Raw genomic sequence first — 17,027 nt, 5'->3', positions numbered from 1 at the left:
CTTGACAATTTTGCCATCCTCTCGCCACGGTTCAAAATAGTCGCTGAGAAACGGCGAGATGGGATTTTGTCCATCCCACCCCTTTTGTTGTAGCCGAACCCTGCACACTGATTCATCGTTATTCAAGGTTGGCCATCAATCAGATTCCTCCATTCAAACACGCGCACACGGCGTGCCGTCCTCCAACACAGCGGCTGCCGGTGGGTCCGGAGGTTGCTGACGTCACTGGCTAAACAATCACCCGCATTGTTCTGCATTAGTTTCAGCCACAGGCCTTTGGTGCCATCTGGTGGCACTTGAGAAATAGCCCCAAAACAGCAAGTCACAGCCAACAGGTCCCCCCACCCCCAAAAAAAGCCACAAATAGGCAGGGGGAACGGCCAGGCCACAGCGGTGGGTGAGATCTCGCTCGGTACTTGCAAATGTCTTTTTTGTTGCAAAAGGTCACGTGGCATAACCGGGCAGGCGTTTTGGTAGATGCCATTCACATGCACACTGCGCATCTTCACGAAATGAAGGGGCTGGACTGTTTGCCATAGTAACGCTCCTGGCGCTTGTGAAGTCATAAGGTGGATGAGGGCGGCTGAGGAGCCCGCCAGCGCAAGGAAGGAAGGAAGGAAGGAAAGAGGCAAGAGGTTGCCCACTTGCGAGTTGACTTGACGCAAGACTCCTGTCTGCTGCAGGGCCCTTGAGAGGCGTCCCAGCGCAGCACCCTCAGAGGAAGAAGAGTCCCTCCCGCCCGAGTCGGCCGCCTGCCTCAGCTCTGACCCCCTCCCCCAGCACACAAAAAGTCTGTTTGAATGTCACTCACTCACTCTCCATATTCTCTTTTGCCCCCCCTCCCCCCGCCCCCTCCCCCGCCAACTCCCCAATGTCGCGTCTGCCTCCTCACGCTCTTCTCTGTCGACCCCGCTAGGACGACAAGACGGCCAGCCCCAATGGCGGGGACGAACAGGCCAAGAGGTACCCGCCGCCGTCCGTGACTGTTGCACGTCCGCCTGCCGTCTTGTCTTGTCTTGTCTTGTCCTGTCCTGTCCTTCATCCCTTTTTGTGATTCAGGGGGAACCAAACCCAAGTTTCTTTTGATTCTTTATTTTGGGGGGACTAAAAATAAGGCTGGGGGGAAAAGTTGACCAAGTGTGATAACTCCACCACAAAAATAGGGCGAGACGACATTTTCAGCACTTTTCGGCGGATGAGTCATGCCAACAGTATAGTCAAAACATCCTTATGACGTTTGAAATCCATTGGATTACTCGATTTGAGGGAATAATCCTAATGGGAAACACTTTTCAAAAAGTTTGATGGCGACAGCGCTAGCTCGAAAGGATTGTTGCACAAACTGGCCAAGAACTTCCCATATGAGAGGCGGAACGCCTTGAAGACAGCCAGGGCGGCCCCGTTGCGATCCATTCACTGGCCGGAGAAAGAAATGACCTGGACAGGTCGCGTATCGCCAGCGAGGGGAAGTTGTTTATGACAGCGCCAGTAAAAACACTGTGCTCTGATTAATATTGTGGATTAGGAAGGAAACAAGAATTCATCAATCTTCATTCCTGTTGGGAATATCACCCTCTGCTGTCAAGTGAAATGAACGTCGGTCACAACTGCTCCCACGCTTGTGTTTGGACGCCAAACCCACAAAACGGGTTTGCGGACGCACCAGCAGTACAACAGGTTGACGACATGGTTTGAACACTTGCTAAAATCCTCTTCAAAGCACGTCATCAAATATGGATAATATCCACGTGACATCATCGAGCGTCGCCAGTCAATCACGCCGGCCATACTTTGGGGGAAACGAGCACTTCCGGCCGGGCCGGTGAGCAAGCACGCATGCTGAGATTGCGTGTTTGTAGAAAGTTATTTTCATTCATTTATTGAACCGCTTCACAATTGTAAACGCGTGCGCCGTGAAAAGAAGCTTCTTCGTCACATCAGACACCATGAGTAGGAACTGCGTGAGAGCAGAAGAAAGGCATGGATTGCGAGGATGGATCGAAAAGACTTCCACCTGGCAAAATACACTTGAACTGGCATTTGTGTATCACTAAATAGGAAATCTACTTCAGACTGTTTCATGTTTTTAAACATAGTAATAATCTACATTGATGGTTTGAACTATCGCCATTACATCTTTCCTTTTCGAGTGCCGGGAGTAGGGATGGGCCGATAATTCGATATCGGTATGTATCGCGATTAACACGTGATCGATACGACAGAAAATGCCTTCGATAAAACGTTGAATAGAAAAAAGGAAAACAAACCCGATCGCAGCGTGGTGCGTGATGTAGGCAGCGCGCTTCCGCCTCCAAACATGAAGAAGCAGCGTTTAAACCGACGAGGAAGAAGCATTTAAACCAACAAGAAGAAGCGCTTAACTCGGCGGCCGTGCGCTATGCTCACATCGTAACTTTGCTCAAATAAATGACCACTTGACTCAGCGCAACTCCTACAATTAAATTATAGTATGCATGATAACCCTATTAAAAACCTGTGGATGGAGCCATGGTGTACAAGTAGAGGAGTTCTTGTATTTGACATGCTGGACAATAGTTAGCCTTATCCAACGCCGGCATCGCACTCAAGGTAAAATCAAGCAGGTAAAATGTATGGACTACTGCAATAGTGAGTCCGCTAAAACGATAAAGTAGTCCTTAAGACGGTTGGTCAGCGATGATGTATGCAATGCAAGAGAGTATTCGTTCACTTGCATTGGATGAACATTGAATGAAGGCTAATATGTGTGTCAACAACTGCTTTGGGGTAGACCTAATGCAAATGCGCATTTGCAATGCACTGATGGGGGACAAACTGCACATTACGCGACATAACGATGTACAAAAAACAGTTGACTGCTATTTAAAGGTAAGGTTTCAAACAAAATCAATCATTATCAATACCGACTGATATGAAATTAGATTGTGACCGTTTTTCAAACATTTCTCGGCCCTTCTAGGCCCCTTTTTTCTTTAAAATGGAGTTGATTTAATCTTAATATCGACAGGTTTATTTCACTCTTTCATAGTTACATTGGCCTCTTATTAAAGGTTAAGTATTATGTGAAAATAAAATAAGCGAAATGTATTTTTCTTTGGGTCATTATTCGATATCGACCAATATGAAACGCTTATATCGTGATATACTTTTCAGTCATATCGCCCAGCCCTAGCTGGGAGTGTTATCACGGTTTACCATAAATGATCATCTTGTAAAGATGGATTATGTTGTGCTCCCACTACATTTAAAACATGCAACCCTTAGAATCAAGCAATAAATGACATGTTGTCATTAAGGCGTGCACATAGCTGTTGTTAGTTTTGAGGCAAGACTTCCCTTCGCAATGATGAGAATTTGATCGCTGACGGAGAGATGTTGGGCATCTTTCAACACACGAATGAGGACTCAAGTGGTTTGGAAGCTTTCATGTCTTGCAAGGTGCATAGCGTTCACTAAATAGTCTGGACGATGTCGGGAATCGAGAGAAAAGTTTGCATAGTCCCTTGAGAAGTCCCCCTTTGCTCCGTATGGATCGATTCCATTCATCAAAGCGAGCTTCAACTTACTTACTGCTGATCTCGACCTTCGGCCTACGTCGTCTTTACAGAAGTAGCGGTAGAGGGAGATGAGTGTGACATTTCCATGGTAAAATAACAGAAGTCTGAGAAGCGCGGGCGCCGTAGCTGAACCCGCAAAATGGCGCGCGTGACATCAGGGAATACCCTCTATATCGTAGGATGGGAATTGCGATCGTCAGCCGATGGTGATCATGGCGGTCCCCTGATGAATTATTCCCTTTTAAGTTTTATTCCATGAACACATGAACAGGAAGGCTGCGTTTTGACTACCACTGGCACCTTCTACATATTCTCAAGCGCTTCTTTGAAGTTTCTTCTTCATGCTTTTTAAAACATTGTTTGGAAAACAGTCCATCGGATATCTTGCATTGGATAATTGATGTTTACATATGTGTATATATATGTATTCCCTTGCAGACATGCACTGCTTACACCAACAGTGTGGCGGCCAACAGTCACTTTTGCTTTCCGCCTTTCTGTTAAGTCACAAACCACGAGTCTAACCATTTGCACATTGTTTTGCCATAAATTGATTTGATCAATTAATTTTCTTGCTGGAATGTTATTTAAGACATTTTTGTTCAAAATGTAAACAAAAATAGTCCTTTTGAAATATTTTTGGGGGGAGCGTGGCCTTAATGATTTGTTTGGAGACAAAAGGGGTGCCCGTTGCTTACATGCACGCCTGTATTCCCAGTATATATATGCACCAAGACAAATGTATGTCCCGTTTTTCTGTGGGAGTTGATGCAGGTTCATGCTGGGGAACTAAATCAAATCCCCATCCGCTTTTGCTATACGCAAAAGGGGGGGGGGGGGGGAATCCTGTGTGTCCTCCTGTCCTGCCAATCTGTCCGTGTTGTCTCCCTGCCTGTCGTATCTGTGCGTCTGTCTTCCCGGTGGCCTGCTGCCTGTCCTTCAACTTTGCTTTGTCTGTCAGGTCCAGAATCTTTTTTCTGTCCCGTCCCGCCCGCCTTCCTTTCTCGTCCGTCTGCCCGTGTGTATTGCCGTCTCTCCTATCTGGCGTCTGCCATGTCCCGGTCGTCTCGCCAGTAACCGCGGCCATCGCTGCCGTGTTGTGATTGGCCGCCGCTCCAGCAGGAAGAAGCGCAGCCGCAGCCGCGACAGGAAGCGCAGCAAAAGTCGAGAGAGGAAGAGGAGTCGCAGCCGCGAGCGCAAACGCAGCCGGGAGAAGCGGCGCAGTCGCAGCCGAGAGCGCCGGCGCAGTCGCGAGAGGGGCGGGCGCTACAGAGACTACCACAAGACGTGAGTTGCTCGTACTCCTCGGGGTTTTCCCCTCGGGCTCGACCCGTATGCATTTTTTTGGTTTGTTTTTGTCAGGCCCCATGCCCATTTATTGGTATTCAAATGATAGCCGATAATTCATTTGTAGAAAAATTTGGAAAACTAAAAACTGGTGTCAAAATTTTCAATAAAAATTCTCAATGTCTTTAAAGCGCGCTTATTAAACAGCTTTTGTGATTGTCAACGTGTTAAACGTTTTTCTTTCTGAGAAAATGGATAACTTTGTTTGAATGTGTCCAACCAAAAGTGCATGGAGCTCCCAGGCTCAGCGGCATGTTTTATGAAGTTAAATGGAAACGTAAACCATTAAATAGTTCCTTAGTTTACTACAGTGAACTTTTCCAAAATGCAATATAACTGAAATGCTGGAACAAAACAGTGCATCCTATCAGTATTGTCAGCAACCTTATTTCCAATGGTTCAAGCTCCTCGGGGGGGCCATGTGGTTGACATAGAAAATTAGCAGCTAGTTGTGTTTGCCTGTAAGCTAACCCCCAGCTGGCTCCCCCCCAGCGTTATTTTTAAAGCCCATTTAATACGGCCGTGGTATTATTGTCAATGTTTGATGTTAAAGCGCTTTGTTAGAGCTGCAGCTGTTGTGAAAGCGCTCCGTAAGTAAAGATGGATGCGGCAACTCGCTCGCCGTGCTTTGCACAATTGGATGTACAATTGGTGTTAATTCAGGCGACACACAACAGGCGCGCCGAGAGAGAGACGCTGTGCGCGAGCACAGCTGCCGCTTGTGTTCATATAACCCGAATAGGCTCATAAGTCATGTGACAAGTCATTTGGAGTTGTACAAGACTGGGGCTTTATTACAATTTCCTGTAACCTCAGCTTAGCTTAGCTTTGCAACCCACATCCACCCGCCGGGCCAACTGCAAGTGGTAATATTTTCTCCTCCTCCTCCTCCTCGTGGGAGAGCAGAGCAACGTGCGGCATTCACTGCTTGATTGGGTGTTACACGCTGCACCAGCAACCAATCAGATGGTGCTGCGGGCGTGCCAATGCTGGAGAGTCACCCAGCAGAGCTAAAACGAGGCCGAAGCGCCCGCCTCCAAATTGCCGATGCGGGAAAAACCCTGCGGTCATCAGGAGCGTTTTGCCACCCGTGTGTGCAGGCGGAAGCGCTCGAGGAGCAGGAGTCCCATAAGGAGGGAGAAAAGTCCAATCAGAAGAGAGAAGAGCCCCATCAGGAGGGAGAAGAGTCCCAACAAGTAAGTCTTGAAGACATGTTGGAGGTTTCAGATGTTGTTTTGTCTTATGCATTTTTGTCTTTTGTCCTGCGAAGACCTCCGGTGGACAACTTGACTCCAGAGGAGCGAGATGCCCGGACTGTCTTCTGCATGCAGCTGGCTGCCCGCATTCGCCCTCGAGACCTCGAGGACTTTTTCTCCGCCGTGGGGAAGGTAACGTCGCCACGCCGCGAGAGGGGGCGGGTGCTCTTTCCATGGGCTGCAGCCGCTGACTGGCCTGGCCTGGCCTGGCCTCGTCCGTCCGCGCGCAGGTTCGAGACGTGAGGATGATCTCGGACAGGAACTCGCGCCGGTCAAAGGGCATCGCTTACATTGAGTTTGTGGAGGCCAGCTCCGTTCCTCTCGCCATCGGGCTGACGGGACAAAGGCTGCTGGGAGTTCCCATCATTGTGCAGGCCTCGCAGGTAACATGCGAGCGACGAGCGCCGAAAGCTCCTCTGTCTTGTCTTTTGCTCGTCACTGCAACCGCAGGATGAAAAAGTATGCCATTCATTTCATGCGACATTAAGGGAAACGACAAGATTGGGCTATATGCAGTAAAAAGATCTGTCGTTGATTTGATGGGGAGATGGGATGCATCAAAAGTACTCGTGGTGTCGGTGACTAAGCAAGAATTGAGTATCGTGGTGGTATCGGTCTGAAGAAAAAATGATGTCGAGCATCCCTAGCCACAATATAGCGTGCGCGCACAATAGTAAGTTGTGGTCAAGAAATGCACGCCCGTAGGTTGTCATTGAAAATGAGAATCTGCTCTCACTTGCCTTTCCTGCACAAATAATGGGTCAATAATATTCATTTCACTTATTTGTTATCTTGAACCTTTTCATAGTCATTCGGCGTAGCGGAAACCTACACATGCAGCCAAGACTCTCGCTATCTTACCTAACAACCCAGGCTAAACTTAGCTGTTCCCCACCATGCAAAGATCCGAGACCCGATTTGTCACTTTGGCTCCAATTACTACTCAGCCAGGGCGTTAGCATCATTTTCGTGAGATGTTTGTTTTAGCAAATGGTTCCGGATGAGTTCCACAGAAGGGGGGGGGGGGGGCAAACTAAAGAAAGTGAGTTTGTGTGTGGGGGGGTCTAACTCAAGAAAGTGAATTTGGGAGGGGGGCGGAGGGGTGTGTTGGGTCTAACTCAAGAAAGTGAGTTTGTGTGTGACTGGCGAGCTACGACTAGACGGCCGCTGTTAACCGTATTGGGATTTGCGTGTCCAGGCCGAGAAGAACCGAGCGGCGGCGGCCGCCGCCGCCGCCAACAACCTTCAGAAGGGCTCGTCGGGACCCATGAGGCTCTATATCGGCTCGCTGCATTTCAACATCACAGAAGAGATGCTGAGAGGAATCTTTGAGCCCTTTGGGAGGGTGAGACGCTTTCGGGTCGACTAAGAAACGGCAACTTGAAATGGCTGACGTGCTCACGTTTTGTCGTCAGATCGAAGGCATCCAGCTGATGATGGACAGTGAGACGGGCCGGTCCAAAGGATACGGCTTCATCACAGTGAGTCCCCCTGTCAAGAATAAAACTGCTCATTTTCAACAAATTTGAATAGTAACAGTAAAGACGGCTATAGAAATGTTTTTTCCCTTTTTTTTTTTCTCTCTGTTTGAATTCCTCCCGTGCCCTTGTCGTATCGTTTCTGATCGGACCGTATCAGTTTGCAGACGCGGAGTGCGCCAAGAAAGCTCTGGAGCAGCTCAACGGCTTTGAGCTGGCGGGTCGGCCCATGAAGGTGGGTCACGTGACCGAGCGGAGCGACGGGTCGGCCGCCGCCTCTCTGCTGGACAGCGACGAGCTGGAGCGCACCGGCATCGACCTGGGCACCACCGGGCGGCTGCAACTGATGGCCCGCCTCGCCGAGGGTGAGGCGCGCCGATAGCTTCTTGTCTGGATTTCCCGATTCCGTGCTCACGTTCACGCGCCCTGCCCCACTAGCTCAAAGCAACCCTTTTCCTCTGAAGTGTTTGCCTTGCCTCTGTTCAAACGGGGGGTGGGGGCGGGTGTTGTTTTGGGACGGCTTGACCAGCCCAGCCCTAAAAAAAATGCATCTGTCTCGAATTGTCACCCATTCAAATGCATTGGTGGGAAAAGGATGTACACACACACACACAAATGTTGGGTTTAGTTCCCTTGAATAATTTTAGCTTTGTTTATGCATGATTGCTCATTTTCAACTGATTACAGATTGATTGATTGATTACTTAGCCTCCAGTCACCGCAAAATAGTTTGACGCAAATTACAGTCTGCTTTTTTGTCAAGTTTGGAAGCGACGTAATGCCACAATTGCAGTTCAAAATGATAGCCGACTACGTGTCCCGCTTGAATGTCAGAGCTGAAATGAGTTTCCGTCCGAACGGTGTTGTCTTGCGGTTCTGCCTTCAGGCACCGGCCTGCAGATACCTCCGGCTGCCCAGCAAGCGCTGCAGATGAGCGGCGCCATCGCCATCGGCGCCATGGCCGCCGTCTCGGGTAAGGCTGGTGCGACTCCACCGTAGCCGCGCCCTGGCCTCACTAACCCATTGTGCGTGTGATTGATTGATTGATTGATTGATTGATTGATTGGCAGCTGCCATGAATCCATCCATGAACCTCAACATGAACCCCCCGGCACTCAACCTTCCCTCTCAGCCTTTGGCAACGCACTGCTTCCAGCTCTCCAATATGTTCAACCCCAGCAGGTGCGCGCATGCACACGCACACCTTGCGGCTGCCTAACATGTGGAACCCCAGCACGTACTGTCGGTGCTAATGTTTCCGTGTGTCAGTGAGGATCATCCTGGCTGGGAGGTGGACATCCAGCACGATGTCATTGAGGAGTGCAACAAACACGGCGGCGTCGTTCACATCTACGTGGACAAGAACTCGACGGAGGTACAAGTGACGCCTGAACTCTTGACGGTGCCTGATGGTGCGCGCACCGGCTCAGTTACGCTTGTGGTTTCCAGGGCAACGTGTATGTCAAGTGTCCGTCCATCCCTGCTGCAATGGCGGCCGTCGGCGCTCTTCACGGACGATACTTTGCGGGTGAGATTTGTCGGCGCGTGACTTAATGAATGCAACAGTTGCCGTCTGGGCCACGCTTGCGCCCACGCGCCGAGGCGACTTGCTTGTGGGGCTCCCGCAACCCGTTTGTTCCGTTTCCATTGGCTGTGTCTCCGAGCCCATGAAGTGACTCAACCGGTGGTCCGCTGCATACATACCGACGCGTAGGCACGCATGCAAACGTCTCGCCTGTTGCTAGGGTATGACGAGATCTGGTCTGTAGACTCATGCACTTCGATGGACTGTAGTTGAGGAAGCGCCAATCCATGAAGTGTGCAAACCTAATTCCCCCCCACCAAAAAACAGCACGCGTCACTTCATCTGATGATAAATGTTCGCTCCTTTTGTGCGGCTCGGCAACAAAGCATCGAGACGGTTATACTCCTGGTGAGCGGTCGAGTCCTGACATCAGGGTCTCGCGAGTTTCTGAAACGTTTGCAGTGAGCGTAGTGGTTGAAATAGGAATATAAAACCCTGAACTTGATCCTAGAAGAGTCAGCTGGACAACGATGAGTTGACACTCCAGGGCAATTGAGTCAAACAGGAACAGGCTGTGGCATTTGGCCGAACATGATTTTGCCAGAGATGGCAAACTGTCGCGGTAACGCGACAGCAACGAGCACACCGAGTATGACGGCGTCCGTGTTGATGAGCTCGTCCGTGTGGTTGCAGGCAAGATGATCAAGGCGGCGTACGTGCCGCTTCCCGCCTACCACAACCTGTTCCCGGACGCCGCCACCGCCACGCAGCTGCTGGTCCCGCCCCCGCGCCGATGACTCCGCTAGCGCTGGACATGTTTTGATAACTGGTTTTCGGATCGTTCAGTAAGCTACTTCCTGTTGACTTCCTGTCGTGTTGAAAATGTCGAGGGCGTGGCCTCCGTCCAGCGCGGGCCCGTGCTGTCCAATGAGTGAGCTCTGTGAGCTGCGAGGGGGCCCGACCGCCGACGTCAAACATTCGTCTTGCTTTTCTAATAAAATCCTTGATTAAACTTTATTTTCAAGTCATCAACAAGTGTCTTTTTTGAAACACGACATCACACGCTTTCAAGCAGTTTTTTCGATGTGAGCTACAAACTAATAAACACGCACACATCAGTGTGCTCACGGTCCCTTGTTTGTTTTGCAAGTCGATGGGTCACATTTTGGTGGGGTTCGTTCGGGTGCGTGACGGTGATGTCGTCACGGTAGCTCCTGGCCACCTCCGGAGGCAGACTGAGCATCTTGGGGAGGCGCGATGCGGCCACACCCCCGTAGCTGTTGTCCCCCGGGCGTAACGTAGAAGGTGGGTGGCCGCGTTGTCTTCCTCCGGGACCGAGGAATTAGACCAGCTGATGGAGAGAAAGTGTGGGGAAGGGGAAGGGAAAGGGGACAAATCATATCTGTAGTTTCGTGGATGAGAATACTTCCGATACTGGCTGGGCGCATTTGTTAAGTTCTCACTGACAACCAAAGTAAAAATTCAAGTGCCATAAATGTTATATAACTTAATAATTATTAAAGTCGTATTGTTTGCGAATGTTCGTTTGTTGAATTTGTGTCCAAGTGATGTGTAAAATAAAATGTGTGTGTCCTGGATCGTTCATGGACTGACTCAATAAACTGCGCCATTTCCTATAGCATGTGAATGCATCTTAGGTGCGTTTAGGTGTGCGCGGAGCGCAGGCGCGTCGTGTGCAGAAAGAAGAGCCGGACAGCGACAACATCAAGCGAGACAAAACCGCCGCCTCATCACTCGCGGAGGTGCGACGCCGTTTGGACACTTTGGCTGCTAGGTGAGTCGGTTCAATTCGACGCTCTCTGCTTCAGGCATCTTCCCCCCACGCGCCCCCGGCGGCGGCAGCGGCAGCAGCAGCAGCATCAACCACAGGAGGCGCCATGGCGCTCACTGTCCGGCCTGCCTAGCGTGCTAACATGCTATGCGGTTTAGTGGCGGCGAGGAGAGTCGCTGCTGCTGCAGGAGAGAGGCGCGGAGCGGAGCGTCCGACCGGCGGCCGGAAGCGTCTGGGGTCCTCGACGGGTGGCCGTGCGGATGCCCCGACCGCCGCCTCCGAATGCTGGCTGGCGCCCAGTGGCCCGCATCCTCTTCTGTCTGTCCGTGCGTCCGTCCTGGCGCGTCCCCCCAAAAAAAACATTGCGTTACCGGACCACATTCATCCCGAGTTCAGCATCAAGCATCAAGCATCAAGCATCAAGCATCATCGCCGTGGCTTCAAAAGTATCCTTGATCACGCATACGACTTGTTGACGTTTATCTTCATCCTTGCCTGCAACTTAGGACTATTCCAAAATGCAGTCATTTCAGAGTACGTTTGAAAAATCTTCACAGTCATTTCAGAGTACGTTTGAAAAATCTTCACATCTTTAAGGATTATTGACTAACATCCATTGCGTACATCTTCATCTTGTCCTCTATAATACGTTTTCAATTTTTTGCTAAAATTAACTTTTGTTTTTTTCTTTTTTTTTTCTTTCTGTTTTCTTTCTCTTTTTTGCAGTAAAGCGTGACAGATGAAATGGTCAGCAACTTGCTATCGTTGGAAAACAAAGCAGTTCAACAAAAAAATGTCCGTGTGATGATGCAAAACATACGAGCAATGTGAAATGTCTTCACGCTCCCTCTACGTTCGAATTGTGCATTACAACAACAGAGGCGTCGCTTTGATGGTGTGGCCAGGGGTCAGCAACCTTTTGGAAATTGATAGCTACTTCTTGCCTACCAGATTCATCATGCACACTTGAGAAAAAAAGACATTTGTGAAATTCAAACGACCTTTCATCATACTGATATTTTTTGGGCTGTGTGAAGACACCAATCATGTTTGTTGACTTCTCGCATGAGTTAGGTAATGCAACATTTGATTTCTGCCAATCCCTCCAAGTGTTGACATTTTCAAACAATCGCTGGGACGTTTTGATTTTCTAGTAATGTTGTTAACAATTGAACACTGGCCCGAAATTCATAGAAAGAAAAGCCAAATTGGCCAAAGGGCTGCGCGTATCTTGAAAAAGTGGCCGATCGGGTCACTCGTATGTCGAGGCACCACCAGTCGGCAAAGGTTGGCTGATGCCGCCGAGGCCTTTGCGGTGGACGTTGGAGGAACCGGAAGACTCCCTTTTGACAAGGTGTCTTTGAAGCGCGTGCGCGGCGACGTCGCAGCGATGCGTGTGCCGATCTTGTTTATGACCCGACACGATGCTCCTTTTCATGTCTGCGACGAGCGCCTTAGGTCTTGTCGGTCGGACGAGGAGGACCGGGTCGGCGAGGAGATGAGCGGCGCGGAGTGCTTCGGCTGCGGCCGAGCCGGACACCGGATCAAGAACTGCCCCGAGGCGGCAGGGGCGCACCGGGGCAGGGGACGGCCCAGGCCCAAAGGTGGCGTGCGTCTCGCAACGTCTGCGTGTCTCCGCGTGGCGTTGGCCTTTGTCGGCGTCCGCCGCGCGTCCGCATGCCGCGTGCTCGTTGTGTGCGCAACCCTCCGACCGCCGCTTCTCTTGGTCAACTGGATGGCGTCAAAGCCTTCGCCGCTCCCCAAGTCGCCTTTGCTCAAGTGGCCTCGGACGAGGCTGTCTTCGCGGCACGTGCGGCAAGTTGAGCCCTAAACGATGCCAATAAATGCTGGCATCCCACGGCTTTGCATTAGAGATCGGCGCGGCGCTTCCGTAAAAGATGATGATGATGATGATGACGACGGCGGCGGTGAGTCTCGCCTTGTCGGTTACGTGTCACGGAGCGAAAAACCGACACCGGGGGGAAAGCCGCTCACAGCGCGGTGGCTCTCAATAGAAATGAGAACCTAGCCCTCGCTCGGTCTTGCTTTTGTTCTTTCAGCGTTTGTGGCGTCCGTCACAAAGCAAACAAAAATCTGCGTATCGGCACGTTCGGGAGGCGGAGTCAGACATTTGTGACTGCTGACACGAGAGAAGGGAAATGGCACGTTCGGTCCTCACGTTGGCATGTGCCTGGTCACGTCCTGGTGTGCGGGTGCGCTCGCGGTGTCACGCCCTCCCTGCTTTTGTGTTTCAGACGCGTTCTGCTATCGCTGCGGGGAGCAAGGACACGTGGCCCGAGACTGCGAGAGGACGGAAGACGGTAAGGAACTTGGGCCGGCCGCGTGCTGGGCTTTCCATTGATTCCAACGGGGGAACGGGATTGGCTTCCAAGTGCTGCCTCCGGATACGAGCGGCCCAACTTGGGACCTTTTCGAGACGACTAGCAGTCGTCGTTCGTCCGAGCTTTTTGCGACCGACTCCGGCGGCGTGACGAGATTAGTGGCGGGAGTGTTCCGCTTGAAGCCGCGGACCCAGCTCGGTCCTAAAATGGCCGTCGGGAGTTGGCAAGGAGTCGACCGCGTTGCTGCTTTTCTTCTTGGTCTCCCTTCGAGATAGACCCACGCGTTTCTCTTCCCCCGACCGATGCCGATAATTAGTGGTCAGGGTCAGGATAACCCATATTTGGAGCTGATATTCCTTTTCAGTAAAAAGGCAAAAATATTGGCACCAAAATGTAAAAAAACAAACGATATCTTTATTGGACATGTTTTCAGTTTTGCCTTAATGTTCATTTTTCTCAATTGTCATTTCAATTTTTGGACTGTATTTTTACGATTACATTTATATCCATGTAAAATTGTAAGAAGAAGTTCCGGGAGCTGGCGGCACGGCGGTCGACCGGTTAGCACGTCCGCCTCGCAGTTCAGGCGGTGGGTTCGATCCCGGCCGGCTGCGGCCTCCCCGTTTGCATGTTCTCCCCGCGCCCGCCTGCGTGGGTTTTCTCCGGGTACTCCGGTTTCCTCCCACATTCCAGAAAGTTGATTGGACTGTCTAAATTGCCCCTAGGTGTGATTGTGAGTGCGGACGTTTGTTTGTGTCCGTGTGCCCTGCGATTGGCCGGCAACCAATTCGGGGTGTCCCCCGCCTACTGCCCGAAGACAGCTGGGATAGGCTCCAGCGAAGTTCCGGGAGCAGCCCGGGTCATCGGTCCGCATGTCTTCAAAGGTGAAGGGAAACCGAAACAATAGCTCCGTATCGTTTTTGACAGTAAATGAAGTCCTCCAAAATGTCCAAATGACAGAAATGTTCAACTTTCCCATGTCTTTGTTTTGATTTCAACAGCACAGTTTAAACTCGCTTTGTTATCGGCCATCGGATTTTTCCAAATGGCCGATAAGCCACTGCTCTTTGCCGCTACGGCCACGGCAGAAAGGAAGAAGTAAGACGGACGTGGCCGACGATTTGACGGCGTTTCCCTCCTGGAGGGCCGCCATCCATTGAGGACGCCTTGAGCCGGTCCGAAGGAGGCCCGTCCGTCCGTCCCTCCCTTTGTGCCCGTGGCCGGTCTTTGTCCGGTCGTCTCCCGTTGTCAAAGGCCTCCAAGCGGCCACCTGCTTTGCGGTCTGCCAGAGCGCCGTTGTTTGCCTTTGGCGCGGTGCATTGCGGGATGCCGGCCGCGTCCGACTGCGGAGCGACGCGTGACGCTAGTGTCTGAAATGGATGCAATTGTCTGGATGGGCTTTGCTAGGCGCCGCGATTGAAACGCTCTCCGACAAGACTGCTTTCCTGCAGGCTGCACTCAAGCAAGAAAGTAAGGGCTGAGCGGGCGCGTCGCCATCTGCCTAGCGGGCGCCCGCCGCCGGCCGATGCGGCCCGCCGCCGGCCGGTGCGGCCCGCCGCCGGCCGGTGCGGCCCGCCGCCGGCCGGTGCGGCCCGCCGCTTCTCTTTGTCCGACAACCGCCGATTTGCTTGCTTTCCACAACTTTTGTGAGCATTTTAGTCTGCGTCCGTCCCCCAAGATCCCGGTCACGGGCCAAGCGTGTCACAACCCAGAAGGAATTTGTCCGGGCCGGGACAAAACACGTGACCCGGCGGCACTCTTGTCTTCCTCTTTCACCTCCATGAATTGCTGGACGTGCACTTTGTCAAATGTTGCGCTTGTGCTTGGTGTGTCTTTGCAGCGTGTTACAACTGCGGGCGCGCGGGCCACATCTCCCGCGAGTGCCAGGAGCCCAAGAAGGAGCGCGAGCCGCTCTGCTACAACTGCGGCAAGGCGGGCCACATGGCGCGCGAATGCAACCGCGCGCACCAGCACAAGTGCTACTCCGGCGGCGGCGGCGGCGGCGGCGGCGGCGGCGGCGGCTTCGGACACATCCAGAGGGGCTGCCACAAGGTCAAATGCTACAGGTGATTCCTTCAGCTCTTCGCGCAGCCCAACTGCCAACCTTCCAAGCGGTTCCCCCAAAAAGACGCGAGCGGCAGACAGCGGCCGAGCTTTGGACTCCCGTCGACGTACATATGCGCATATTGATTGATTTCTGCGCGCCAGGTGCGGCAAGACCGGCCACCTGGCCAAGGAGTGCGCCGTCGACCAGGAGGCCTAGCAACGGCCCGCCGTCTTGGCCGAAAGCACCTCCCCGCCGCCAGGAGGGAGACGAGCCGAAACCACAAACTGTTTGCCGTTGACGACAAGGAGACGCGTTTGTTTCTGCGCTCTCCCGGCGGGCCTCGCTCGTCACGTGTTGACTTTGGACTTTCCCCACATACGAGCCCTCGCTTGGCCGATTTGTCTTTTTTTCTCTGGGACTTAAGATCCGAGCAAAAATCTGAATGCGCTTCAGGCCCAGGTGGCCAAACAGCACCGGCGAGCCATCGATTCACGTTGGTTGCCATGCGCTGGGGGGCCCGGGCCACTCGGTGGCACTAATGCGCCATCGAGCTGCTTTGCTAACCGCAGAGAAATTGCACAGAAGAAAAACAGCGAGGAAGGACGCAAACGTTCGCTCCACTCGTCTTTTTGCGTCTTTGCAGTTCAAATGGCACAGAAGCGTATTGCAAAACAACACAATTCGTTAGGAGAAAAAAAAACAAATCTCTTTTTCTGAATAATTGTCTTCAGTTTTTGGGATACATTTTCATCTTTAATGTTTTTCAGGTTTTGGGATTTTTTGGGGGGGGGCTGGGCGATTTACACATTTTTGGAACAAAGTTGCCAATTTTAAAGAGCTAACGTAACGCAACGCAACCTTACAGAAGCTTTGAAGAAGCTTTCACTTGGAGGAAAACGTTTCTCTTAAAAAGAGTTTACTGTTTTACTTTTACTGTTGACTTTTTTCTCAAATTCAACATTTTCCACAAAAACGTATATCAGAAAAGAAAAACGAAAACTTAAAAACGGGTTATTACTCAGAAAATCAGAAAAGTCTTTGAATGCAATATGTGGAGAGTAAACGTTCTTTCTGTGTGTTTTTGTACTGTCCAGTACTGATGAGAGCAGTTTTTTTCTTTGGGGGTGAAAGGCATTTGCATTCATTCCAATGGAAAAAGATGCATTTTGAGGTTTTGACATACGAGCGTGGTCTCGACGAGCCGCTACTAGCAAGCCAATACATCACACCTTCGGGGTGTTCAGAAGCCAATCAGAACGGCAGCCTGAAATAAAAAAAAATCTCCAAGGTGCTTTTTCCTGCTGTCAAATGCAAATGAAACATTGTGATTTTAGACCGAAGTCGAGCAAATGTTATTTTTGTACAATTTAACACACGCTGCAAATGTCCTTGGTTTGTTGAAGGTGGCAATAAAGTGAAGGGGGAACGTCTAACTGCTTTCGTGCCTACTTCAATCATTGGCTATATTGGTAAAAAAAAAAAAAAAAAACGCGTCTGAATGTCCACATATAAGGGAATTCAATCTTTGTGACCTTCCACAACACTAATGATAGTGGCTAGGAGGTACTCGGAAAGACCCCGGGGACTCGCGGGAAGTCTCTTGCCTTCGGTAAATGTTTTTTGTGGACACAAAGGACTTAATTGAGAAGTTCTTGAAAAGGTGGTCATAATTGAGAAGTTCTT

General features: G+C 51.1%; 2 protein-coding genes across 11 annotated transcripts in view; both read left to right on the top strand.

The window, feature by feature from the left end:
* Window positions 1-10,180, top strand: part of LOC147142804 (RNA-binding protein 39-like) — a 15,905-nt gene extending 5,725 nt beyond the window's left edge. For 2 of the 6 annotated variants that reach the window (XM_086040539.1, XM_086040540.1), the window contains exons 3-15: window positions 917-963; window positions 4,680-4,844; window positions 6,005-6,100; window positions 6,175-6,292; window positions 6,391-6,543; window positions 7,359-7,505; window positions 7,576-7,641; window positions 7,799-8,003; window positions 8,525-8,611; window positions 8,709-8,820; window positions 8,908-9,013; window positions 9,088-9,166; window positions 9,857-10,180. In XM_086040539.1, the coding sequence (XP_085896665.1) occupies window positions 917-963; window positions 4,680-4,844; window positions 6,005-6,100; window positions 6,175-6,292; window positions 6,391-6,543; window positions 7,359-7,505; window positions 7,576-7,641; window positions 7,799-8,003; window positions 8,525-8,611; window positions 8,709-8,820; window positions 8,908-9,013; window positions 9,088-9,166; window positions 9,857-9,960 (1,485 nt within the window). In that variant the 3' untranslated portion in view covers window positions 9,961-10,180. Of the gene's footprint in view, window positions 1-683; window positions 791-916; window positions 964-4,676; window positions 4,845-6,004; window positions 6,101-6,174; window positions 6,293-6,390; window positions 6,544-7,358; window positions 7,506-7,575; window positions 7,642-7,798; window positions 8,004-8,524; window positions 8,612-8,708; window positions 8,821-8,907; window positions 9,014-9,087; window positions 9,167-9,856 lie in introns of all 6 variants that reach the window. The other 4 variants (XM_086040535.1, XM_086040536.1, XM_086040534.1 and 1 more) reach the window with 3 other exon arrangements.
* A 624-nt stretch (window positions 10,181-10,804) lies between these two features.
* On the top strand, window positions 10,805-16,777 carry cnbpb (CCHC-type zinc finger, nucleic acid binding protein b). 5 transcript variants are annotated; one of them, XM_086040593.1, is made up of 5 exons: window positions 10,805-10,926; window positions 10,993-12,559; window positions 13,211-13,276; window positions 15,138-15,363; window positions 15,506-16,777. In XM_086040593.1, exons 2-5 carry the CDS (start codon window positions 12,112-12,114, stop codon window positions 15,558-15,560), a joined length of 795 nt encoding a protein of 264 aa, XP_085896719.1. In that variant the 5' UTR covers window positions 10,805-10,926; window positions 10,993-12,111; the 3' UTR covers window positions 15,561-16,777. The 5 variants fall into 5 exon arrangements, with proteins under 5 accessions (XP_085896719.1, XP_085896721.1, XP_085896722.1 ...); XM_086040596.1 differs by having other exon boundaries at window positions 10,814-12,309; window positions 12,414-12,559; XM_086040594.1 differs by having other exon boundaries at window positions 10,816-10,958; window positions 11,682-12,559.
* The last annotated feature ends 250 nt before the right edge of the window (window positions 16,778-17,027 follow it).

Source organism: Filicampus tigris, chromosome 9 (genome assembly GCF_054856515.1).
Source record: "Filicampus tigris isolate MCC_2025a chromosome 9, RoL_Ftig_1.0, whole genome shotgun sequence".
NCBI lineage: Eukaryota > Metazoa > Chordata > Actinopteri > Syngnathiformes > Syngnathidae > Filicampus > Filicampus tigris.
Note: the sequence above shows the minus strand (reverse complement) of the source record. Positions and strands in the feature narration are given on the sequence as shown.

Excerpts from the sequence above, each read along its gene's own strand:
- cnbpb (XM_086040593.1), top strand. The coding sequence starts at position 12,112 with ATGTTGTTAACAATTGAACACTGGCCCGAAATTCATAGAAAGAAAAGC. Across the intron at positions 12,560-13,210 it reads GGGACGGCCCAGGCCCAAAG|ACGCGTTCTGCTATCGCTGC; the intron begins GTGGCGTGCGTC and ends TTTGTGTTTCAG. Across the intron at positions 13,277-15,137 it reads CTGCGAGAGGACGGAAGACG|CGTGTTACAACTGCGGGCGC; the intron begins GTAAGGAACTTG and ends GTGTCTTTGCAG.